This window comes from Brassica napus, chromosome C6 (assembly GCF_020379485.1).
Source record: "Brassica napus cultivar Da-Ae chromosome C6, Da-Ae, whole genome shotgun sequence".
In the NCBI taxonomy this organism is placed as follows: Eukaryota; Viridiplantae; Streptophyta; class Magnoliopsida; order Brassicales; family Brassicaceae; genus Brassica; species Brassica napus.
Genome location: NC_063449.1, coordinates 46853493 through 46878682, shown reverse-complemented (window position 1 = coordinate 46878682; position 25190 = coordinate 46853493). Strand labels below are relative to the sequence as shown.

General features: G+C 36.5%; 3 protein-coding genes and 1 long non-coding RNA gene across 8 annotated transcripts; 3 read left to right on the top strand and 1 right to left on the bottom strand.

Moving 5' to 3' along the window:
• Window positions 1–2855: 2855 nt before the first annotated feature.
• On the top strand, window positions 2856–5357 carry LOC106354589. Of its 2 annotated transcripts, XR_002659497.2 has the most exons (6): window positions 2856–3103; window positions 3264–3446; window positions 3524–3680; window positions 3785–3942; window positions 4041–4197; window positions 4263–5357. It is a non-coding gene; the product is annotated as an uncharacterized LOC106354589 (long non-coding RNA). The 2 variants fall into 2 exon arrangements; XR_007325346.1 differs by having other exon boundaries at window positions 4041–5357.
• Window positions 5358–8501: 3144 nt separating this feature from the next.
• On the top strand, window positions 8502–12045 carry LOC106357344 (RHOMBOID-like protein 8). Of its 4 annotated transcripts, none has more exons than XM_048761541.1 (7): window positions 8516–8968; window positions 9354–9517; window positions 9602–9765; window positions 9845–10116; window positions 10216–10342; window positions 10411–10543; window positions 11663–12045. In XM_048761541.1, exons 1-6 carry the CDS (start codon window positions 8652–8654, stop codon window positions 10531–10533), a joined length of 1167 nt encoding a protein of 388 aa, XP_048617498.1. In that variant the 5' UTR covers window positions 8516–8651; the 3' UTR covers window positions 10534–10543; window positions 11663–12045. The 4 variants fall into 4 exon arrangements, with proteins under 4 accessions (XP_048617499.1, XP_048617498.1, XP_013652480.1 ...); XM_013797026.3 differs by having other exon boundaries at window positions 11785–12039; XM_048761542.1 differs by lacking the exon at window positions 11663–12045 and having other exon boundaries at window positions 8502–8968; window positions 10388–10753.
• Window positions 12046–16209: 4164 nt separating this feature from the next.
• Window positions 16210–17817, top strand: LOC106357346. The gene is made up of 2 exons (XM_013797027.3): window positions 16210–16913; window positions 17076–17817. Exons 1-2 carry the CDS (start codon window positions 16566–16568, stop codon window positions 17685–17687), a joined length of 960 nt encoding a protein of 319 aa, XP_013652481.2. The 5' UTR covers window positions 16210–16565; the 3' UTR covers window positions 17688–17817.
• A 1880-nt stretch (window positions 17818–19697) lies between these two features.
• On the bottom strand, window positions 19698–22866 carry LOC106354590 (auxin response factor 17). Its single transcript, XM_013794565.3, has 3 exons — window positions 21701–22866; window positions 20471–21141; window positions 19698–19984 (listed from the first exon to the last, which is right to left on the bottom strand). Exons 1-2 carry the CDS (start codon window positions 22736–22738, stop codon window positions 20512–20514), a joined length of 1668 nt encoding a protein of 555 aa, XP_013650019.2. The 5' UTR covers window positions 22739–22866; the 3' UTR covers window positions 19698–19984; window positions 20471–20511.
• Between the last annotated feature and the right edge of the window lie 2324 nt (window positions 22867–25190).

The window sequence follows — 25190 nt, the reverse complement described above, 5'->3', positions numbered from 1 at the left end:
TGGACAACTGGTTTGATGTATGATCCCATTCTTGGCTAGGTAATTTTTGAAAGAGTTGCTTGTATACTCCCCCCCCCCCCATTATCTGACCTGAATACTTTGATCTTAACATTAAATTGGTTAGTTATGTGGTTATGGAAATTAATAAAAGCATCTAGCACTCTATCTTTAGTTTGAATCATAGTTAGCCAAGTATATTTTGATTTTTGATCAATAAAAGTGACAAAATATCTATGATTCTCCCTAGATATGCATGGTGCAGTCCAAACATCAGAGTGTATAAGATCAAATCAGTTTTCATAGATAGTAGATGACTTAGGAAACACAGTCTTGCAATGTTTGCCTAGGATACATGCTTCACAGTCATCATTTTTAAAGGAAATATCAGGAAGCAGCAGGTTTAGTGCACGAGAATGGGGATGACCTAGCCTAGCATGCCATAAAACACTTTTATCTAAAGTAGGAATTGAACTGAAAGCTGAAGATAAATTTGAAACAGTATTGGTGTCTTCAAGTAGGTACAAGTCATCCTTTGTAACACCTTTTCCAATCAACTTAAGAGTCTCAATATCCTGAAAAACAACCTCATTAGGACTGAAAATCACATTACAATTTAAATCAGTGGTAGCTCTTTTGACAGATAATAAATTTGATGCAAAAGATGGCATGTAAAATGCTTTTGTATCTTTTTCAAATAGCTTAAGAGTTCCTACACCTTTAATTGGTATTTTGTCTCCATTTGCAATCATTACATTACTTAATACCGGTTCTACATTACTAATCAACCTAGCATCACTAATCATGTGGTGAGAGGCTCCTGAGTCTATGACTAAAGGCTTAATACCACTAGATGAATGAGATGCATGTAGAGAAGTAACCAGAACTCTAGGCGGTTTATATGATGCACTAAGGGAAATACCAAGTGTGTTACCAGACTCTTTTAGAGCTTTGATGAGAGCCTCTAGGTCTGACTTCTTGATAGATTCATCTTGTGTAGTTCTCACAGCTGAGCAGCCGCTGAAAGACATTGTCTTTCCTTCACTAGCACCATTAGTGCGCTTAGGAGTAAATGGCTCTCCTACTTCACCAGAGAAGTTTGCCCTTGCATCTGCATATGGAGTCCGGAATTTCTGATGTTTAAGGTGTGGATGAAGGATCCAACATTTGTCTTTGCCATGTCCCTTCTTCTTACAGTGATCACACACCCAAATCTTCTTATCTTCTGGTTTGTAGTACCCCTTGTTAGCTACGCCTTCTGGTTTGGTCTCTACCCCTTCAGCTTGATTTGCCATGATGAGCTCTCCCTTTCTCCCAAAGAGCCCAACTGATCCTTGCTCCTTTTGGATCTGAGAGCACACTTCATCTAGAGATGGGAGCTACTGTCCTCTTAGGATGTGTTTGATCAAGTCATTATACCCAGGGTTGAGAGTGAAGAGAAGCGCAAAGACCTTATCTTGCTCTCTTCTCTGGTTCAGTACTTCAGGATCCAAAGTACTTGGCCTCAACATCTCTAGTTCAGCCCACAAAGACCTAAACTTTCCAAAGTGTCTATCAAACTCTGTATCCTCTTGACACAAGTTGTTGATAGCCCTCTTGACTTCAAACACTCTACTGATGTTGGAGAAGTTTCACAGTAGGAGTAAGCTTTCAAGATTGAGGGTTCAAGACTGTTGTGGATGATAGATAACACCATGAGATCTTCTTGAACTCTTTTCTTATCACCAGCTTCAGCCACCACTATCTCCTTACCATCCTCTCTTAGGATAGTCTTCTTCTTAAGGCCTCTGCCTTCTTCAACAATTTCCCAGAGACCTCTGCCTCCAAGAGCTGTTTTAGTTAACCTTGCCCAAAGTAAGTAGTTAGCTCCCTTGAGAGTAACTGGAATCACAACCATCTTTGAATTTCCTCCAGAATCCATTAAGAACAGTTCAACCACAATGAGAAGAACAATTTTTTTATTATTTTTTTTAAAGTAAATAGAAACAGAGTGAAAGATTGAAAGATTGCGGAAGACTTAGGGTTCAAGAGCTTGTTGCTCTGATACCATGAGAATTTATGAGAATTAAGAAAGATAAGAGAAATTAAATGAAGAACATAGAAAATAATGAGAGACTTTCTTGAAAGATAATGAGAAAGGAGGAATTGAATTGATTGATTGTTTCATGTATCAAGAGTACCTATATATATACATCAAATGGGGAGCCAAAAACAAAGAGGCTCCCATGCACTAAATGAGGCTCTCTTGCACTAAGGAGAGGCTCCCTTGCATTAAAGAGATGCTCACATACACTAACTAAATAAAAAAATAATAGTGCATGATATGAGGGCATGATACTCCAGTCACCAAACAATCTCATTTTACATTTACTACAATTTACATTCTTAAGTTTACTCATATTTGTTTTATGATCAACAAGTACTTTATATATATATATATATATATATATATATATATATATATATCTACTGCTTTTAACACCACCGTGATTTTTAACCTCTCTGTTTCCTGATACTCTCTCTGCTTTACTGCTTACTCTGTTTACACCTCATCAGTTATTTGTGGTTTTATTCAGCGCTTGTCTTCTTTTTAACACCACCACACCATATGTGACAGATCCATCTTTGAGTAGACTTCTGCGGTTAATGGAGTTTGAGATTGAGGAGTCCCGCCGTAGAGACATCTGGAGCTCAGGTAATTAGTGTAAAGAACATGTTTTTTTGGTAGGTACAACAAGAAGTTGTATCAAGAACATGTTTGTTGATTAATTCAACAACACATTTCTTTTGTGTTTTTGGTAGGTGCAACAAGAAGTTTCACCAACTCCCCATAATCTCCTATAAATAACCACACAAGTAGAAGAAGAAATCCATCCCAAAAGCAAAGAGAAAACAAGAGAAGAAGAGAATGAGCAAGAGAGAGAAAAAAAAAATCTTTCTTGTGAGAAAATCTTTCTCTATAAGAAATTAAGTATAATTTCTTGAGTGTATTTGGGGTCGGGTGTGAGTTGAGAGCTTGTAAAAATTTCCCGGGTTGATAATAAAAGATCTGTAGCAGGTCCGGAGACGTAGGCAAAAGCTGGCCGAACTCCGTTAACAATTTTGTGTGTGTTTTCCTGCTCCCCTAAATTCCGCAAATTCTGGTTTTCCGCAAAATTTGACCGCATGTTTCCTAACAATTAGTGTGATTTTTTTATACTGAGTTTGTGGTTTTAGTACTCAGAGCCTCTCTGATCATCATCATATATGCTTTTAACGATCCACAGATCCTTCACTTGGGGCATCTTATCAGAGCAGCTGTCGCACCTCCTCCTCCTTTCACATTTACTGTGAAAGAGAAGCTCAATGTCGCATTGAACCAATTTGGTGGAATCAGTAGCTTTAATCTGGTCGGAACCCTGTCCCTTCAGACTCTTACCCAAGATGATGATGGCTTTCTCCTAGTTCAGGTATTGATCAGACTCTCTCTTTTGAATACACAACATCACTCTGTCTCTCAGATTTTTATTTTACCTTTTCTTATCAGATCCATCCCCGGTTCAACAAATCACTCTTTGAGAACAAGAAGATTTTAGCGCTTATGACACCTGTTCCGGCATTTCCCACCACTGGTCTAGGTGGAGATGGTGTTCTTGTGAGGTAGAGTCTGCAAACAGCAGACGAGTCCATGGTGCCTGTCAAAAGTAAGGCTTTAAAAGCTCTGTCTGTCGTGTATACTTGTTACATATTTGATAAAAATTTCCTGTTACATGTTTGATAAAAATCTCTTCTTTTCTTCTGGGTGCAGTCAACTTCTGGCCTATTCTCTGTCGAAACAACAACATCAGGCATGTCACCATCTCGTATGAAGCCTCCTCCATGTTTGATGATCTAACCAGTGCTGTCATCTCCCTACCTCTTCCTGCTGCGCCAATGGCTACACGTTGTGATGGGCACTATAGCTAGGTTTAAATATTTTTATCTCCATTCTCTCGTAACTGGTTTTTTTTTTTAATCAAATCTTATCCCATAACTATTTTTTTTCTCAACTTTAATATGATCAGTTACGACCCAATGAACTCAACTCTTGAATGGTTCCTTCTCCTCGACAACTCCAACCGCAGTGGGTCAATGGAGTTTGTGGTGCCACCATTTGATCCAGCAGTATTCTTCCCCAGCTCCGTTAACTTTGCATCAACCACTACATACAGTGGTTTAAAGGTATGATACTCTGTAAATTTTCATCTGATGATAACTGAGACATACTAATGAGAACGCTGGTGCAGTTGACTGACATGATCCCTCTGAGAGGTGATGGTGGTTTTGTGCAGAGCTCGGAGCTGGTAACTCATGAGTACACCAAGTCGTGTGAGAAGAAAGCTTTTGCATTGGAGCCCTTTGTTGCTTTCATTTTAGTATTTTGCTACTACTCTACTCTCTTTATTATGACTTGCGACTTTTTGTTGCTTTAAGATACTACCTTACTTTTCGCACTTAAGTTAACTCATGCTATTATTTTACGGTATTTCTATTTTTTCTATTATTAGCATCACTTTTTCTGATGTAAGTTTTATATCATTAAGTAAACTCATGCTATTATCACTCAGTCATTAGAAGCAAAATACCTTCCCTGTTTCCTTCAGTCTTGCTAAAACCTATAGATCTAAGAACAAGCAGCACTATGACCAATTGAGAATGGCTAGTTGATGGTGGACCTAAGAGATGATGGTGAAGAAGACCTAGGTGATGGTTCAAAGAATCAAGGAGCACAAGTTAATGATCAAAGAAGATACTAAAATCAAGGAAGGAGCAGAAGCCGGAAGAAGCGATGATCAAAGCTGAGAAACCAAACCGTAGAGCTGAACGAGATTTGCTTACCTAAGTGAGAAAGGAAGCAAGGTGGACATGAAGAAGTCTTGGAGATTCCTCTCAAGAGGGAGAATCACAAGAAGAACAAGAGGAGTTTTAATCAAAGGATTCAAGAGGGAGTGTTGGAATTGAAATCCTTTGGTTAAACACACAATGAGAAGGTTAAATCAAGAGAGAAGAAGAAGTGGAAGCAAGGAAGTTTGCCACACAAGAAAAGAAGAAGATGATGAAAAAGAAGAAGAGACTTGGCGTGCAAGAAACATAGGAACTATAAGAAGACCAACGTGGACAACATGAAGACAAAGAGGTCAAGCCAGAGAGCAAAATGTCAACATGAAGTATCTCATTTAAACTATAAACGTAAATTTAACATCAATCATTCCCTGTTGTAAAGTAAAACAGTTTATTCGCGTTCAAGTGTTTATTCACAACGTTATTATGTCTTTACCTTCTCAAATGCTTTACGCAAAAATGGTGTTGTATGATAAAATATCTAGATTTATCTCTTCTGATGCAGCTTGGTCCATGAGATTGATGGGAAGATGATAAAAAGTCATCAAGGATGTCTCTATATATATGCTTTGAATCATCTGCTGTGAACAGATACATATAATCTTAGACATGGGTTTTACTTCTTTTTTTCTTGTCGGAAATCAGAAAAGGAACGTAAAGTCTCTGAGTACTACAAGAAGCAAGAGAAGCTGCTTGAGGGTTTCAATGAGATGGAGACAATCAACGAAACTGGTTTTGTCTCTGGAGCTCCAGCCTCCAACCGAGGTTACACCCTTTTGTTTTCATTGCTTATCTTCTGGAATCTCTCTCTCTCTCTGTCTGTCTCATCTTGTTGATTGATGATTTCGACAGGAAGAGATGAAGAAGCTTGCCAAGAGCGAGAGTCTTGCAGTACACATCTCAAACGCAGTAAACCTTGTGCTTTTCGTAGCAAAAGTTTATGCTTCTGTTGAGAGTAGATCTTTGGCCGTAATTGCTTCAAAGATCTTAAACTGAAATATAATAAAAATTTATAATATTTTAAAAACATAAATTACATAAGAATTATAAAAACAAACCTAAAATGATGAAACGAAATACCAAACCATAAAATTCGAAAAAATCAAAAAGAAAAATTATAAAAAGTTCAAATTTGAAAATGTGTACTTCGAAAACTATTAAATATAATATTGTTTTTTATTTATTTAAATAATTAATTATATTTATATATCTATAAAAATTAAAACAAGAGTGAAAAAAAATCTTGATTGAAAATGTATAAATTCAATGACTTAGGCTTTGAATGGTGACCAAGGAACGAAGGGAAACACTGAATTCCTTTTTGTTCCTCTTCATTTTTTTTTTGTAGAGAAATATAGAACAAAAGCATTCTTTGTTAAATTTGATAAGGAACAAGCATTCTTTTTCATTCATGCAATTTTATTCCTATACGTTCCTTTCCTATTCGTTCTTCGTGTTCCCGAAAAAGTCACCTCGGAGCCTTAAACACTACTAAGCACACTCAACCAAATTCAATGATATCATTATGGAGGAAGTAGAAGCTGATACGAGGAAGCAAAACTCATGAGGGTTACAAGTTCTGAGAGGTTCTTCGTTTAAGGTATTATTAATTAGTATTACCATTGGATTTGAGGATTTTAACTGTTCGCAAAGATATTTTGTTATTGGATTTTTAGCTTAATTAGAAGACCATTAGGGCTGAGAAACCGAACCCGAAAATCCAAACCGAACCCGATCCAATAAAAATAAATCCGAACCGATCCGAACCCGACATAAATAGCGAATGGATCTTGTTTTATGGTATTTCGGGTTATGGGTATTATCCGAACCGAACCCGGAATTAAATGGATATCCGATAGAACCCGAAACATTCAAAATGCCAAAAAAAGAACTTGTACCAAACATGATCTCAATTCCTGATATGTAGCCAAAATACACTAATATATTATTAATCATCTACAACAACTATCTACTACATGAAGGTTGATGGTTGAAAGTGGCGGTTGAGGCTTGAAATTTCTAGATTTTGGTTTTATTTTCATTGAATAATTTTTTTCATTTCATGAAAACTTAATTTTTCGTTTTATGATTTCATTTATTGGTTTTCTTTCTATCAATAACAACGTATACCTTTCGTTTGACTTTGAATGATCATGTTTGATGTTTTTTTCTTATTTCTGAATCGATTTTACTTATGTTTTGGTTACAAAATAGGTACAAATCAAGTACTTTAAACCCGAAGAACCGATTTTACTTATGTTTTGGTTACAAAATAGGTGTAAATCAAGTACTTAAAAACCGAAGAACCGGTTGGAACCCAAAACCCGAAAATACACCGGGTTGTACCGGTTCTTTGCAGATTTACTAACCCCGATCAGAACCCGATAAAACCCGAACCGATCCCGAACCGAATTTTTATATAATTCGAATGGGGCTGATTTTGATAAACCCGAAAAACCGAGACCGGATTGGACAAAACCGAAACCCGATTGGGACCCCGAATGCTCTGGCCTAACCATAATAATGGTTGAGTTTCGTTTTGAATGAATACTCTTGTTTTCTCTTATATGATTAGTCCGTAGAGATAATTAAAAAAGAAAGAAAGTAATGACCACTAGCAGAATATTGGAATATATGTTTAATTCAGTCAAATTAAAATTCATCTGTACGAACCCTAACACCGAAAAAAATATTACACAAGTTGACGACATGATCTATGTTGTATCCATATAGAGACGACCATATGATTTCTATGCTTACCATCTTATTCATGCTGCTTACTGTACTGTCTGAGCTCCATGGAAGCCTTAGCTTGATGTAAACGAAATATCTCTCAAGCGTCTAAAACACTGGATTAATGAGTGTGAGTGTGTGTTATCTTCCAAAATTGAGGCAACTGTTTAGCATATAATCGAGTTAAGAATGTGTTGGCATTTACCCCAAAACCCAAGTCATGGAGCGCAGGCACTGCGAGCTTATGGACAACAAGATTCAGAAGCTGGACCATGTACTTGATCCAACCACCAACAATGGGAATGTTAATTAATCAAACTACATAATGAAATATAGAGTATTAACCACATCGTGGTGGCCTAATTGTTTCCACTAGAGGAGGAGTTGCCCTGTTGGTCCAGGCCAGGGATCGAATTCCCTTTAGTGCGAAATTATTAGCTCCACATGTGGCCACGCGGATATGGGCTCATGCTTACAGCCCATTTGAATACCCGGGAGAGGATCCATCCGTGGGTTGCACCTTCCACCCGGAGGTTAGGTCTGTGTCTTTAATAGACCCGGGTTTAACCCTTTTAATTTTCAAAAAAAAAAAGAAATATAGAGTATTAATTTATAATTTAAAGAGCTTATTAATTTATTAGAAGTTTTACTGTATATTCATTTTTATAAATTATACTAAATTATTTAGGAACATTTTTGGCATATTTTACTAAATTTTTCTAACTAATGTATTCGAAAAAGTTACACAATTTATCAATCATAACTTTCACATAATTACATAAGAGAGACACACATGCATCTTGTTCTGTTGCTTTCCATTCTGATAAAATATAAACCAAACGGTTAGATGGGATGAGAGGATAGTGAGATATGTATCTCATATGGATTAAGCACACTCAACCAATAAATGAATGCAATTGTGTCGCATAATATATTAAAAAAGTGATGAATTTAAAAACGAAACTATAAGGGTTAATAAATCATTAGGAGTATGAAATTTTCCCGCCACTTGTATAAAACAACCTTTCTCCGTCACTAGTCGTCTCGGATCCCTAACCGCAATGGAGGTTACGACGGAGCCGCCGAAGACGCAGATCGATGAAGCATCATCTCATCGCAACCTCTCGTTTTCCACTCCCATCGCCGGCGATCCAAGCTCCGACAAACTCCCCTTCTTCCGCCACCGCTCCCGGCAGATCAAGCGCGACACGTGGCTCGTCTCCGTCTTCGTGCTTCTCCAGATCGTCGCCTTCGCGGTGACTATGGGAGTCAACGACTGCTCCAGAAACTCTAACGATCACTGCGCCGCCAGATTACTCGGCCGATTCTCTTTCCAGCCTCTCTCCGAGAATCCTATGCTCGGTCCCTCCGCTTCTACGTGAGTTCCTCTCCCTCTCTCGGCTCGAATTTCGCTTTCGTTGTATTGAATCGATCTCAATTTGAATTCGGTAGATCTACTAGTGTTTAATTTGTGTGGATCTGCTTGTTGCTACGCACAGTTTGATGAATCAATCGAAGCTAAGATACAGATCGTAGCGCTGCTTATCCTTAGATCTATAGTGTTTGATTTGTGTGGATCTGATTGCTGCTACGTTCTGTTTGATGAATCACTCGAACCTAAGTTACAGATCGTAGTGCTTCTTCTTCTTCTTCTTCTTCTTAGATCTATAGGTTTTAGGAAAATTGAAGGAAACAGGTCAGTTTCGTGCTTCTAACGACTGAGTATGAAGCTCTATGCCTCATATTTCATTGTGATTTTGCAGCTTCCAACACATGGGAGGTCTTTACTGGAATGCTCTGGTTGAGAAACATGAGATTTGGCGTGTGTTGACGTCTCCCTGGCTGCACAGCGGCTTGTTTCATCTTCTGATAAATCTTGGGAGCTTGATTTTCGTTGGGATATTCATGGAGCAGCGATATGGACCATGTAAAAGTCGTCTCCTTCACTTTGCTTACCTCATCTAATCTGTTTCATAATCTGCCTTTCTCTGCTTTTGCTTTGATTCTGTAGTGAGGATTGCAGTGATATACTTTCTCTCTGGCATTGTGGGAAGTCTCTTCGCTGTGTTGTTTGTTCGAAACATCCCTTCAATCTGTTCCGGTGCTGCTTTCTTTGGATTGATTGGAGCTATGCTTTCTGCACTTGCAAGGAACTGGAATCTATATACCTCCAAGGTCAAGGATATCTTGTGTTTTCTTCTTGTCATTAACCTCTTCTGATTGTATTTGTTTATGTTTTGCTTGCTTGCTACAGGTTTCAGCATTAGTGATAATAATCACTATCTCCACAGTCAATTTCCTGATCGGCTTTCTTCCTTACATAGACAACTTTGCGAATATTGGTGGTTTCATATCAGGATTCGTTCTTGGACTTGTGCTGTTATTCACCCCACAGCTGAGACAGGACCCTCCTCCACCTCACAAGGGAAAACTGTTTGAAGATGATATGAGAAGCTCCACAAGGCTTAAAGAAATGTTTGACAGGCCGGTGTTAAGGATTGTGTGTCTGGTCTTGTTCTGTGGAATGTGAGATATCCCTCTTAGTCTCTTTTTGATCTGGCTTTACCTCTCTGCGTTCCAGTGATATGAGAAAGCTTATCCATCTTTGTCTCTCTTTTTATATAGACTTGCTGGTGTTCTAATAGCAGCCTGCTGGGGCGTTAATCTCAACCGCTACTGCAATTGGTGTCGCTATGTTGACTGTGTTCCAACCAGGAAATGGAGCTGCAGCGACATGACTACTTCCTGCGAGGTATTGTGTGACACTGATTCTAGAATCCAAGTCTTTTTTTAATAGTTCAATATATGTGAATTTGACAGGCAATGGTGAGTGATGCTCAGCTAACACTAACGTGTATGGCCAATGGAAAGTTCCGGATATTCCCTTACACCAACATATCACAAGCCAGGACACAAGACCTCTGCACGCTCGTCTGCACTTAAACATGACCAGGTTCTAACTCCTTTGTACTCCCTCCCATACTTGGACAATTGCACATAATACCACCAAAACTCTCATTGTATAATATCCTTAGTCAAGTATCAGCACTTTTGTGGCATAGCCTTAATGGATAAGAAGGTAGGACTTGTAAACGAAACGATTGCATTGGTTCTTGTTGATACTATGAATCTGAATACTAAAGGTCTACCAAGTTAGGTCCCATAGGAGGACCCAGTAGCCGCATTAGTGGCTTACATAAACTTGACACAATCCACATCATATCTACGCACACATGACACACCAGAATGTATAAATATTCAGCTTCTTTTTTACTTAAATGTATAACTTTTTGTTTATATGCTTTAAGAGGAAGAGTGATGATGGTGATAAATAGGTGTGGCTTTGTGGGTCTAGTAGAATGAGAAGAAAAGGGCCGACCTTGACACAGGTAGAGAGAGATATAGAGATAGGGCCACTAAAATTTATTTTGCAAAGAAAAAAAGTAGAATTGAGAATGTTACACATCATATTAAAATGCAGACATAATAGCTGAACAAGCCCATACTGTGGTCCTGGTTCTCATTAACCTCTACTCAACTGCCTACTTCTCTCTCTCTATTGGTTTAATTACTCCCATCCTCCAACACTAAGGGTAAGGGTGTGACTGGTAACCATCATATGAACAATAAGAACGGATAGGAAATGAATGAGTAGGAATAAAATTTTAAGAATGATGAAAAATGATAGTTTCTTATCAAAATTAATGAGGAATTGATTTGTTCTATAATTCTCTACAAACAAATGAATAAAAAAGAAAACTTATTCCTCATGAATGATAAAAAGTTTAAGGAATATAATGTTCTTCTTCATTCCTTTGGTCATCAGCCTCCCTTATGGATTTGCATTATACATAACACAGCAAAGACATGCCTTTTGTTTCTTTTATATAAATATTCATTTTTGATTTCGTTGGATCATTACAGTTTCTGAGAATTAATCTTAAACATTTTGGCTTCAATTTGGTGTAAAAAACTATAAGTGAGGGACATACTCTGGTTTGTAATCAGTTGACTTTTGCTATCTCACCGAGCAGTTTATTCAGCTTAAACACCATTTTGCTATCTTGCGTAGCGGTCTCTACGGGACCAGAAGATGCAAACGAGAATACTTCAGGGTTTCTTGTAGGTGCAGGTTGGAGTTCAACATCACAATCAAAAGTGACTAATTCTCAGCTGGCCGACTTTGTCGTGCAGGCTCCATTGACGCATTCAAGCTCTGCTTCGAATCCGCTGTCATCTTCGTATGAAGACCTATCTGCTTCGGTTTCTTTTATCTTTGTGTTTAATGCTTTTTATCAAAGAGGATGTTTAATCCCCTGTTGTAACCGAACATTTTAGTTTAATGGAAGTAAGTTGTGTTCAAAAAAAACAAAAAAGAGGGACATACTCTGGTTTGTAATCAGTTGACTTTACAATTAAAACGGATGTAACCAGAAATGAAGCAAAAGGTTGTTGGGAATATGGTTTGGAAGCTTTATTTCAAGTTTTTTTGTGCACCTTCAAGTGTGTTTAAAAAATTAAAAAAAATAACCCACAAACCAGCACATTTTTGGAACTCTTATTATTTTAGATTTTAAGCATTTGCACAAAGAGAAAAACAATTAAAATTATTTATTCCCCATGTAGTACTTGTCAATGTTGTCATGTTTAATTATAACGTTCCTTCAACCGTCCATTCTTTTAATTTTTCATTACTTCTTACTATATTAATCCTTAATATCGAGAATTTGGACCACATCAACAAGTTATAAAGATATACTAGATCTTGATCTATTTTTTCAATTTATATACATAGATCTATTTATTTTAGATCATTGGTGGTATACATTTTTAACGTTAATCATATATATAAATATTTATATAACTATTTCAAATATAATAATTTCATAGTTTATATGTTATAATTAATCAATTGTTTAAGATCGTTACATGTATTTTTTTGCTTCTTATTATACATTGATCTTATTGTGTTTGCATTTAGTTACAGAAAAATTTAATATATGCATAAAAAAACATATCTGAAAATTGTTTTGTGTTTAATTTATACTAAATTCTGACCCACAGTCCTTCAAAGCTGAATTTTCTTTTAGCAATATTTTTTTACGTTTATTCATTTTAGATAATATATTATTGTATATACAAAATTTTAAGATATGTAAATTTTTTTATACATGTATTATATAGTTTGTGAATATTAAGTTGTTCTGTCATCATATTATATTTTTAACATAAATATTGCTAAAATGTATAAACTATAAATTAATTTTTTATAAGGTAGTAAAGATGTAAACTGTTATTTAGTGTGCATCAATGATATACACGAAGATGGGAGGGAATATTACAACCACAATTCTCTACCATTTAACGTTGAATAGCATGTCCCTTTGCATCCTTATTTCGGCTCACATCACTTTTACAGTTCACTTTTAAAGAATACAAACTATATCTTAAGTTGTGGCTCTTGACCCTCTAAATAATCAACTCTTCACCGTCCGGTTAGAGACTTAGAGGATTAGTGATCAAAGAGTGCTTATCAGTTATTAACTTAGTCGCCTTACTTGATTTGCGACTTTGTTAAAGGCTCTTTTGACCTTGCTTAATGTAGTAGTTATCCTTGTCCATATAGATTCTGGTTAGGTAAAACAGGTACAGCACAATTAAAGGTCTTATAACTTTTTACCGTTTTATTTTATTCTTATTTTCTCAATCGATTTTCCTATTTTCTTTTAGAACAATTATTTGAGAGTTCAGAATTGTAAACATTTACATCTAGCAATAAATTGGTAACTATAGGAAAAGAGTGAAACCAATAAATCATAGAATCATTCTCAACAGGAATTAAATGGGACAACGAAGTGGAGAAATTAGACGATCAATTTCAAAATGGTAGACGGAAAGAGAAGAGGAGTATGGACCCAAAACAGTTGTTTCTTTATCTTAAGTCATAACTGAGAAAACGAAACATTCTCGCAAATCTACACCTTGGTACTACTCTTCTGCTACTAAGTAATTACTCTCTAAGGCTGTGTCGATAGTTAATACACTCACATAGTTAAACATACATACATCTATATTGTAACATTTTCATTCTACCAGGAACATTTTTCATATTATTTATTATTATATACAAGTTTTCTTGTCAATAATATATCATCTTCTAGATTGTTCGTGAACTTTCTTTTGGGTTTTACTTCTGATATATCGAGTTTTGGATTCATTGCTGATTTGTTCAAAAAAGAAAGGATTCATTGCTGAATAGTGTTTTTTTAATTGCTGAATAGTATTCTTTTTGTCAGTTTCGTTATTCATAAACGAAAATAAAATAGTTAAATATTAAGAAGTTTGTCTTTCACGTCTATAACATAAACAAAATGTGGAAAAAAAACGATATATGATATTAAAATTTAAAAATGTGACAAAAATTTATAAAAGAAATGAAGAAACAAACAAGAGTAATCGGAGATTATTGAGTCGCCCGACGCTTCCATTAGATATGGTCCCGTCTTCCATTAGATTTGATGTGTACACTCATCCACAAATACTTGGAATGTTTAACACATGTGCAAATCTAAAACATGTAGAATGTAGTCACTGATTGTTGACAAATAATTCTAGATTCTTGTTTTGTTGATTTGAATAAACATATATATATCTCTACTGCACTGTAATGGTAATATATGGCCGAGATTGATTATATGATATGCATTTTCATTTCACGTATAGATTGGTGATTATCCTACTGTAACTTTTCTAACGCTTAATTATATAGTTATGTGATAAAAAAAAAGTAGTATAAACTTTCAGTCACGATTTTGAAAATACATTCAATAAAGTAACAAAGGAAAAATGATCTTAAGCAAAAAAAAAACAAAGGAAAAATGATAAATCAAGTTGATATAATGTTTCACGCATATACTATCATCTAGAGTATTAAGTAGTTAGAAATAAAACACAATTTCTAATAATCACTGAAAAATAGAAAGGGAAAACAAGGCCCCGAGTATAAGTGTGGTTGAGAGTGAGGTAGCTCTGGCTCCTCTCTGGATTAACAGCAGCTAGAAGGCGAATAGGATGCAAGGCCCGGAGTATGCTCACGCTACTTGTCTGCGTTGTCTGACCATCCTTTAGCTGACTGATTCCTCGTCATACCATTTTACTCGATTCCATCTTATTAGCTATCGTTATCCCCTTCGTGGGTTGAATCAATTCGAAATTGTTGTTTCTTTTTTTTTTCTTCAAGTTGTAATTTTCTGTTGTCTTTTTTGTTTATCTTTGTATTCATGTTTCCTTTTTAATACGAAAGCCAGTGAAAAAAAAAGAAGGGAAAACAATCATATAGATACATCATGCATCATCGTTTACCATTTTTCGTATTGTCGATTCCATATGATACATCATCAGGATAATTTCTCGTTTGATATACATAGAAATATACATTAAAAAAAATTTGGATATTTTTTTAATAAAGATTTAGTCCCTATTGTTTCACTTTCACGATATGAAGATACTATTTCATAATTAACAAAAAGACTACTTATTTTATATCATCCTAACCAAAATCATAATTGCAATAAAATTGATATTTATTGGTGGTCTGAAAAGAGAGTGTACGAATAGAATTAAAGAAAGAATCCCTTAAAGAAATATAGGAGTAGATGAGTATAGAATACGCGCCGGCTTGATAACGGGAATAAAGCGTCATATGTACTGCTTAGCTTGCAACATCTATAACCCTTTTGCATTTAATTAATTTTATCTTATCTACTTAAATGTTTTTATTAAATATTCAACTGCGTCAACTGAATGTTATATAGTATTTCTTTTCTTGGTATCCGCCGTTGTATGGGTCCGAAATGCCACTTTGGAGGTACGAACTTGATTTCATTATTTGTATACTTTAGTTACACTGCATTATTATTAGTATGCTCGAATCTAATTGTTATACAATGACCTATCTCGATCCCCTGAGCCATTATCATATTAATACAAAGCATCAGATGACTAATCGAGTTTACTATGTTAGATTTGTATGAAGTAATAGTATATTATAAAGCAACTTAGGATGTACTCACAAATCATTAAAACCTTGTCTATGATATTTGAAGACTTAATTGTAGTCGAGGTTTCTAACAACCAAAGGATAACTAGTATTTCAAACAAACTAGTCACAGAAACACCAATAAGCACTATGCAATAATTGGATAAGCAAGTATTGTGAAGGGTGTAGACACTAAAAAAAAGTTTGCTTTTGTAATCAATCAACTAAGTGCATAACTAGTAAGGCATGAAATGGTATTAGATGCCCTCCCTCGTAGAAGACGCTAGCTCATATACTAAAATCACGAATTATTCGTTTATTAGTGTACTAAAACATGATCATTATTATAATTACCCTTTTATTTTAACCATCAATACTAGAGATTTTATTCGGACAAAGAATCAAGCTAATGAGCAGCTTCTAGAAATACAAATTTTATTCTGTCTCAAATTTATAGATAACAAAAAACTTATATGGACTACATGGAACAAAAATCATGTTCTATATGTATTTTCCCTGAAAAAACTATAATCTACTCTCTCTTTTTTTTTTCCTTCCAAAAATCCTATGTATGCCTTTTATAGATTTCAATTTTATTGTATTCTTCTTTCCATAAGAAACTTAGTTAAAAAAATACGGAGTTGTCCAAAAAAAAAAAGTTACAAAAATACAGAGAAATCAATATATTTTGGTATTATTACCAAATACCAATCATCCACTTCCTCCTCTATAGGAAACAAACCATCATTGCTCCAAACAATCACTTTCATCCTTACAAAATCTCTGATTCTTCTTCTCCTTCTTATTCTCTTTCTCTCACTCTCTTTTTCATCTATACAAATACATTCACACACACACACATAAGCACACATACAATCTCTTTATAACCTTTAAACTCTCCCCTTCCTAATTTTCCCTCCATAGAATCATCAGACAAATGGATTCTTCTTGTACAAACTCAGTAAACGGATTCTACACTTTTCTAAACAAATCAATGGAAGATCTCGAAAGGGTTTATCTCTCCAACAGCTTCATGTCCCTTCAGTTCCTACAGAGAGTGATCTGTCTCCTAAGAACCTCTCACTCTCACCTCACTCTTCTTGTCCAAAAACTCAACCTCCCTGTCGGCGACAAGTGGCTCGACGACTACATGGACGAAACCTCCAAGCTCTGGGACGTCTGCCACGTCATCAAATCCTCTCTCTCCTCCATGGAAAGCTTCTGCTCCGCCGCTATTTCCGTCACCTCCGCTCTCGACGGCCACCACCACCACAACCACCGTCAGGTTTTTTTTTTTTTTTTTTTTGCTAAAAAAAATAAAATTTGAATAAAAGATCGAATATTTTCGAATAAAGTTTCGAACTTTGGTTTGTTTTTGCTAGAATAAAAAATAATTCTTGAATAAAAGAAAGTTTCGAACTTTGGTTGATTATGAAATGGATTACAGGTGATGCGAGCGATAACTGGATGTAGAAGAGAAGCGGTGGGGATAGAGGAAGAGAACAGAGCTTTGATGGAGAACCGCGTCCAAAGGTTTCCCTTTTGGTCGGAGCAAGTTACGACGACGGCGGCGATGGAGTCGTCGAAGATACAGAACGGATTCAGCGGGTTCAGAGGAGTGATGAACACGACGAAGAGCATGAACACTCTGTTTCTCACGATCTTGACGCAAGGCCTTGTTTACAGCATCCCCGGAGAGGCGGCGGCGGCGGCGACGGTGACGACGGCGACGGCGATGGTGAGGCTGAAGCAGAGGGTGGCGGCGGAGATGGAGAGGACGGGGGTGAAGAAAGGGGTGATGATGTACGAGTACAGGAGGAGCAAGACGGCGGTGGAGGAGCTGAAGGCGGAGCTCGAACGGCGGTGGTGCGGCGGCGGAGGAAGGGGAGAAGAGGAGGAGGAGGCGGAGAAAGGGTTGAGAGAGAGAGTGGAGAGTGTGAAAGTGAGTGTTGGGAGTTTGAGGAGTGGAACAGAGAGTGTTGTTGCTCAGATTGATGATTTCTTTGATGAGATTGTTGATGGTAGAAAAATGCTTTTGGCTTTCTGTAGCCACAGGTGAGAAAATAAAACACAAAGGTTTTAGGCTCTTTTAGATTAATCAGAATGTTTAATCTTCCATGTTTTTAATTTGTTTTATAATATCTATAAAATTTAAGTGTTTCTATAAAACCTCTATGGGGTTCTTTATATATCAGAGTCCAAACATGAAGTTAATATGATGCTTACAAAATTAAACCATGGTGCTAAAGTTGAAATGTGAAAAAAAAAAACAAATACAAGTATATCAAACTCTATGTGAACATACTTCCTCCATTTTGAATCTAAGATGCTATTAAAAAATAATTATTGTTGTAAGATGTTATATTTTAGATGAGTTTTAATTTTATCAATTGTGTTTTACTGTTTTTATGTTAGTTAACTGCACTGATTTATTGTCTAATAGTATATTTTTTAATAACTGTATATCTATGTTTTTAATATGAAGTTAACATGATGCTTAAAGAACTAGTGTGTTAGAGTTGAGATGTAAAGAAAACAAATAAAACTACATCGAACTGTATAAGAACATATGTTGTTAATACCGATTCTATAGGAAATCTTCAAATGACGAGATATGTACTATACTGAACATGGAGATGAAATGTTTTGATTATTTTACTTTCTCAAAAATAAAAATAAAACGTCTGAATATTGTTATAGTACTTTTTTGTTTCTTTGTTGCTTTAGAATAAAAGAATTGACTGCAAAAGAGAGAGACCAGAGTTGTCTATACGGAAAAGAGTTGCAGAAAGGACGGTAATAAAATGAGAAAACAGAAAATGATTAAAAACCTGACGGTTGATTGCTTTCACTTGATGCAGATTGAGAGATAAAGTGAAGAAAAAAAAACATCTCGTGCTCTTCTTTTGTATAATGACTTCTTTTTTATTTGTGAATCATTTTTTATTTTACGAGACTCATGCTTCAAATGATTAGCAATCCGTCCCCTCTCTTCTATACAAAATTCAAAATTTGTAAGATACGACACACAAACAATTCATCAAACATCAGTTAACAATTTGTAAGACTCAAACTTCAATTTCAGGCGTTGCTTCTTCTGAAGGCTCCAAATATTTGGTGGAAATAAGGTTTACACTCATGAGAAATCCTATCTTAAACTTACGACATGGGAAGAGGGTTATCTCATTTTTCATTTTCGAACATTCATACAACATTTGTTTTTTTTAACCAAAACAACATTTGTTATATACTTATATCGAATAAATACATTTTTTGTCTTTTTTTAATGTTTTTAATACAGAGACTATGATCGAAGAGTCAGAACCAATTTCCTTTCTCATTGGTTTGGCTGTTGGTCCGCATGCATGAATTATTTGTGTTTCCTCAACATATAACCAAACTCTGGAAAATATAATTATTTTGTTTTGTCCTTGAAACATTTTCAGGTTTGCGTTACAGCTAATTTTCCAAGAGTGGGTTCTTGTATTTTCATCATACTGTGACCAATTAAAGTAAATAGAAATATAAGATCCACCCAGTTCACTTTCACATAGGTGAACGTATGCAATGTACATGTATCGTAGTATATGTCAATCATACAAATCATGAGAGTAATAATACCAGAAAAGAAGACGGACTTTATTCGGTTGATGTAACTTTAACCAAGTCAACATAATATAGCTAATGTTGATAAACATAATATTATGTCTTTTTGTTGTTGTTCATCGGCCGCTTAGTCGTCTTAATTTGCTAATCAGACCAACCTAATTAATATACTTTGTCCTAATCTATAAACCAAACCTAATTTATTGACAAATAGGCGCTCTGCTACAGATCACAAATCGGTTACAAAGTTAATAGAAGAATCTGAAAAAGTGTAACAGTAGGGACCTTGAGCTTCCTGAGAGCAGAGCATTATTGGCAGTTTTACTTTTATCTAATTAAAAGCCAAAGAACAGTTAATACTATTTGGTTGGCGCCGTTAACTTAGATGCATTCATTAGGCTCATAGCATAGGGATGTTAAATAAATCATCTATAGTTACTGTGTCTCCTAGCACTCCATAAACAGTCTTAATCACTGCTATATAAATGGTTAAAAAGTAAAAATCATCCATAGACATTTTAGCCCCCAATAAACCAATAAACGATTGGGAAAGAGCGAGATGCTCAATCCAGAATGTGTATCAGAAATCGGTCAAATACACAGATTGCCACGTGGCAAAGATAAAATCCTCCAGAGAAAGTCAAAATGCAAAGAAAAGAAAAACCAATAAGATACTTTTTTTTTTATAGTATTACCAACCAACTACTACTTGGGACGTACAGATTCCAACATTCTTTCACTCCCTTTCACCTGTCAACAACATTGACACAACAAACAAACCACAGATCATTGAATAATCATAAAAAAAAAAAAAATTAAAGATCTTCATCTTCAGGCATTATAGTGTGAACAAGTAGCTCCAGGCTTATTTTATTTTAAGATCAGAACTGTAACAGTCACACAGTAAAGTCAAGCAAAGAAGAGTAAAATGCAATTCATGTGTAATGTTCAGAGACTGTCGAATGATCCTATTATATGCTGTCCCTTAGAATGAATGCGAGAGACCAGACAAGGGTGAAGTAGTACAGACAAACTTACATGGACTGTAATAATAAAATAAAAACTATCTCAGTTTATGTATATATATTCAAATTCCAGTTACCACAGACTGTAGAGATCGATAAAGATACTGATGAGGATTAAGATTCATGCCTAATGGTAGCAAAAGCCTAATCAGTTTCAAAAATGCAAAACCTCAATGATTCAATAGATTGATGAAATGATTGATCAAAATACCTCTGTGTCTGCTGGAATCTTATAGGCACCCCTGGACTCTTTCACCTCCCTCCACGACCCAGCAACTGTGCCTCATTGGGAACTTCATTGTCACTGGACTCTTTGCTTCCATCCTCTTCACACAAGCTAGACTCAGCTACACCGCTCTCGGCAGGCTCCTGCACGTTTATCACCTTCCCAAACAGCTGAAAACTAATGCATCGGTTGTTCCCAGCTGCGTCGTTTCCGGAAGAAACATTAGTGGTGTTGCTATTAGGCGACAAGTCATCCGACGGCGGACTGCCAAAGCTCATCACCTGAGTCGAGACCCTTCCCAGACCGGGAAGAGGGCTAAAGAAGTTAAACTCAGGATGAGCGTTCTCTCCGATGAATCCGGTTGAGTTGTTGTAAGACCCAAATTCGTAATGCCTGGCTCCCTGCATGCCGGCAGGAACTGTAGTGTAAGTGTACCCGTAGGGGATTGGATCCATCGCTTGTTGTCCTCTTCCGTAATAGATCATCTCTCCTTCTTCTCCACTCAGGACCCCACTTGAGGCGTGTGGATACTTCGGCCTCTTTGTTGGAGGAGGGTAAGTGGCGTGAAGCTGAGTTGAGCTCGCAGTAACGACTTCCACTTGCCAAGGATTCACCCTTTTCAAGTTCTGCAGAATCTCAGGCTCGTCCCATGTGATCTGCTCAAAGCTCACACGCAAAGAAAACGAGTTTCCATTAACATTAACTCAGTGACAAAAGCTAAGCATTCATATACGTATGAAAGTTTCGGTATATATATAAGTGTTTCGGTATATTGTTGGTCTTACGGATATTTTTTCAAGTTTTGGATTCATGTTTACGGGTATAGTTTTGGGTTTCGGGTAAAGTTTTAGATTTTCAAAAAATATAATTCTGGGTGATTGGATAAAATTTTGGGTAAAAATTCGAGTATTTTTTTGGGTATTTGAATATTTTCTTTGGGTTTTCAGGTATTTTTCCGGGTCTAAATACCCGAAACCGACCCAAAACTTTTAGAAACCAAAAAATAGCGGATATTAGCGGTTCCTAAGCACCTGAACCGACCCGGGACCGACAAGTTCTAATTACCCTACTGGTTCCTAATATCTAAATCCCAAGACCGATCCGAGTATCCAAATGCCCAGGCCTATATGAAACTATCAACAATTAGGATTTCAAATCAAGAACTCACAACACAGTAAACACATCAACAAGAAGAAACACTGCACAAATGTATACCTGAAGCTGTTTCCACGTCTCCTGAAACGTAGCCGAGACGATCCCCTGAAACCACGTGATCCTCGAGGAATCCTCCGTCTCCATCGCCATCTTGACTCTCGTTCCAGGCGTCCAGTAAACATTCGTCGACGCCTCGACGTCCTCAGCTCTCACCACGAACTCAGACCACCCCGCCGTCGGATAGTAAACAACCTCGAACGGTAAACCCCGCGACGCCTTCCCAATCGCCTCCGACACCGCCTCCGCCGTCAGCTTCCCCATCCCAACTCTCCTAAATTTCTCCCCACCGTCTTCCTTCTTAACTCCGCCTCCTCCTCCTCCGTAGTAATAACCACCGGCGATGTACTCGTCCCCGTAGTAGCTTCCTCCTCCGGATTTGTTAGAGATCGGAGCTCTCCTCACGCCGATAAACATCTCGTGAACGGACTTCCTCATGAAAACGACGGAGTCTCCGCAGATCAGCTTCTTGCTGTTCACGAACTTGCTCCACCCCGTGGTCAGGAGGTGCCTCCTCGGCGTTCCGCGGTAGATGTGGCGGAAGTCCCACACGCCGCCGTGCACGTCGGTGATGAAGAGCTTCTGGACCGGAGGATCGGCCTGGAAATCGAGGGGAGGGAAGACGGAGTCCGCGCAGTACCGCGGGACGGAGAATCCTCCTCCGTTATTAGCATCAGACGCAGTGAGGACCTTCGCGAACGTAACAACCTTCTCGCTCTCGCCATCCTCTTCGAATCGAGATTGAGGAGGGAACTGGAACTGATCCTGAGCCGCCGCCGCCGCCACGGGGAGCAGCGCGAGGTGCGCGAAGACCTCGTCGGTGATCGGATCCGCGAGGAGGTCGATCGAGGAGACGACGCAGGCGATCGGAGAAGTTGTTACGGCGGAGGAGGAAGGGCAGCAGTGCTCCACGTGTCCCTGGGGGTAGTAGTAGACCCTGGAGAAGAGCGCGGGGATCTGGACGGAGGCTCCGGCGCAGGCGCGCCAGATCTTGGGGTCGATTACGCGGTGGACGTCGGCGATTGCCGACGGTGGTGACATTGGCGGTTGAGAGGAGGTTATAGAGAGAGAGAGAGAGAGAGAGAGAGGGAGGGAGCGACTCTGTGTGTTTGAGACAGAGTTATAGAGAGAGAGAGGATAATGGAAGCTTAAAACGAGAGCGGAGGGATAGGGAGAGAGAGAGAGAATAGATTTACTGTTACGCCGTTGTTGCAAGATTTTGCTTTGATTTTATTCGAATTTACGGTTTTGCCATTCGACAACAAACTCGTTGCAGCAAACCTGCTCTTTTCCACCGTCCGATCGCGCGTTTATCTCACTCTCTACGTGCATTAGTATTTTTTTGGGTTAATTTCTCCTCATTACTTAATGATGTCCTAGTCTATCTTTGTATTTTTTCTTCTATAAGCAGATTTAAATAAACACGAATTATTAAAGACCGCTAATTATTTTGTAGAGTAATAATTATCTACGAGTGTCAATAGCAGTTAAAGTAATCGATGGAATTTTTTTTAACGTTTTATTAATGATTAGAAAAGTATAAATAATTATTAAATATACTACCATTCAACCATGTTTGTGCTTTGATTTATCTTTTAGGTTACACAGAAGTTTCACTAAATTCTTAAGATTTTTTTTAATAAAAAAACAATTTTGATTTAGGAAGAATAAGTCAAAATACATTGTCAATTTTCTCACATTATTTTGTCTGATATTAAAACCATTTATCATGCTTTTAGGAGATAGAATGTATTTTTCTTATATTAGGTGACATTACATGGTTTATTGTCAATATTACTTTTGTATTTTTGCTGATGTTGTGCGGTATTTTTTTAGTTTCTAGAATAATATTTTGTCTTTCCACAAAATCTAAGTTACATCCAAATTAATCAGATTTAAATGTATCTTATTTGTTGGATGAGGTTGCAATTATCAAATTGTCTTACTTTAAACTTTCAAGTTTAACAACCTGATAACAACGAAAAGATATCTAAATATTCTAGTCGAATATGTTAATGAATACTTCCATTTAAATGTTGATTGCATTTTAAAAATGGATTATTTTCTGAATTGTTAGAGGTCTTTCTCAATTTTACTAACAAAAACAAGGGGGTACCACTGCGGGACTCGAGCTTAAAATATAGTGCAATCTCGTTTGCTTTTCATTTTGTAAGATTATTATTGTAAGTTGTCTTAATTTAAAGATTAATAATTTTAAAATATTTTATTACTTAAAATGAAGCAAACAAAATTAGCTAGTGTGAACTGTGAAGTCAATATATATATAAGGAAGTGCCGTGTGGCTAAATTGTTGCCGTTCTTAAAATTAAATTTATTGTATCTAATAATTTACATTATTTTCAGTATAATTGGTAAAGTCTTTAAAGAATGGAAAGTTACAAGCTAATATAGACTGATTAATGTTTGATACCACATTTACAGTTCTAGCCAATTAGAGCATTTAATTTTGTAAAAAACAAACCCGTATTATATCAAAACACAAATTAACTTCTGTTTAAGCAAAAAACAAACCCATATTAATTTCTAGAAAATATCTAAACAAATATCTGAATAAATAAAATGAAAAAGATCAAAAAGGATCTTATTGGTTATTCAGTTGGCGCGTGGGGGAATGTTTGTTGTGGTCTTACAAATTATTCGTTTATTTAATCTCATATGTTTTCGACGGCACATAAAGGAGTCTGCTAGTTGTCAAAAAAAATAAATAAAGGAGTCCGCTATTTAATTTTATTAAAAAACATAAAAACAAAATAGCGCAATTTAATTTCAAACGGGCCTGTTTATGTTTCAGCAGGTTTCGAGTTTTTATAATATACGGCCCACTATCACATCAAGGTTAACGATATGAAATAAATAAACGAATTAAAATAATAAATTGACAATGACAATTAGAGTCAATGACCACTAATGAGTAATCGTTGATTGCAAATATAAAATGTTTCCCATCTTTCTTTTAGAATATGACCCGAATATGACCAATGAGTAGCGTGAACAAATTGTTTTTGTTCTTTCTTGTAAGAAAATCAAATAATGTTGAAATCAGTTTTCACGAGGACAAAGACTCAGCCGTGGTGGTACTTTATTCACTAAAATCTGTCAAAATCAGTGTAACGCCAATAATCATCGTCCTACGGTTTACAAACAAATGGTGTAAAAAGTACATGTCGGGACAAAACAATGAAAACATAAAAATAAAATATATTTTAAATAAGAAAATAAACACCAGAAAGTCCCACTTTATCGACATCTGTAGTCGTAATAGATGAAGATGGTATTCAAGTAAGTGCTTTTGTAGTCATCTCTCTTCTAATCAGAGTTATTCAAAGGGTTGTGTTGATTAGCGTTCGAGCTTATGTTAATTATTTGATTTGTCTAGTAAAGTCTCAAACCAGCAGCTACCAGAGAGAATCTTTAAACACCTAACCGGATTGCAATAAGAATCCTCCCTAAACCGGATTCAAATCACACACAC

Excerpts from the sequence above, each read along its gene's own strand:
- LOC106354590 (XM_013794565.3), bottom strand. The coding sequence starts at position 22,738 with ATGTCACCACCGTCGGCAATCGCCGACGTCCACCGCGTAATCGACCCC. Across the intron at positions 21,142-21,700 it reads AGACGTGGAAACAGCTTCAG|ATCACATGGGACGAGCCTGA; the intron begins GTATACATTTGT and ends AGCTTTGAGCAG.
- LOC106357344 (XM_048761541.1), top strand. The coding sequence starts at position 8,652 with ATGGAGGTTACGACGGAGCCGCCGAAGACGCAGATCGATGAAGCATCA. Across the intron at positions 8,969-9,353 it reads CTCGGTCCCTCCGCTTCTAC|CTTCCAACACATGGGAGGTC; the intron begins GTGAGTTCCTCT and ends GTGATTTTGCAG. Across the intron at positions 9,518-9,601 it reads GGAGCAGCGATATGGACCAT|TGAGGATTGCAGTGATATAC; the intron begins GTAAAAGTCGTC and ends TTGATTCTGTAG.
- LOC106357346 (XM_013797027.3), top strand. The coding sequence starts at position 16,566 with ATGGATTCTTCTTGTACAAACTCAGTAAACGGATTCTACACTTTTCTA. Across the intron at positions 16,914-17,075 it reads ACCACCACAACCACCGTCAG|GTGATGCGAGCGATAACTGG; the intron begins GTTTTTTTTTTT and ends AATGGATTACAG.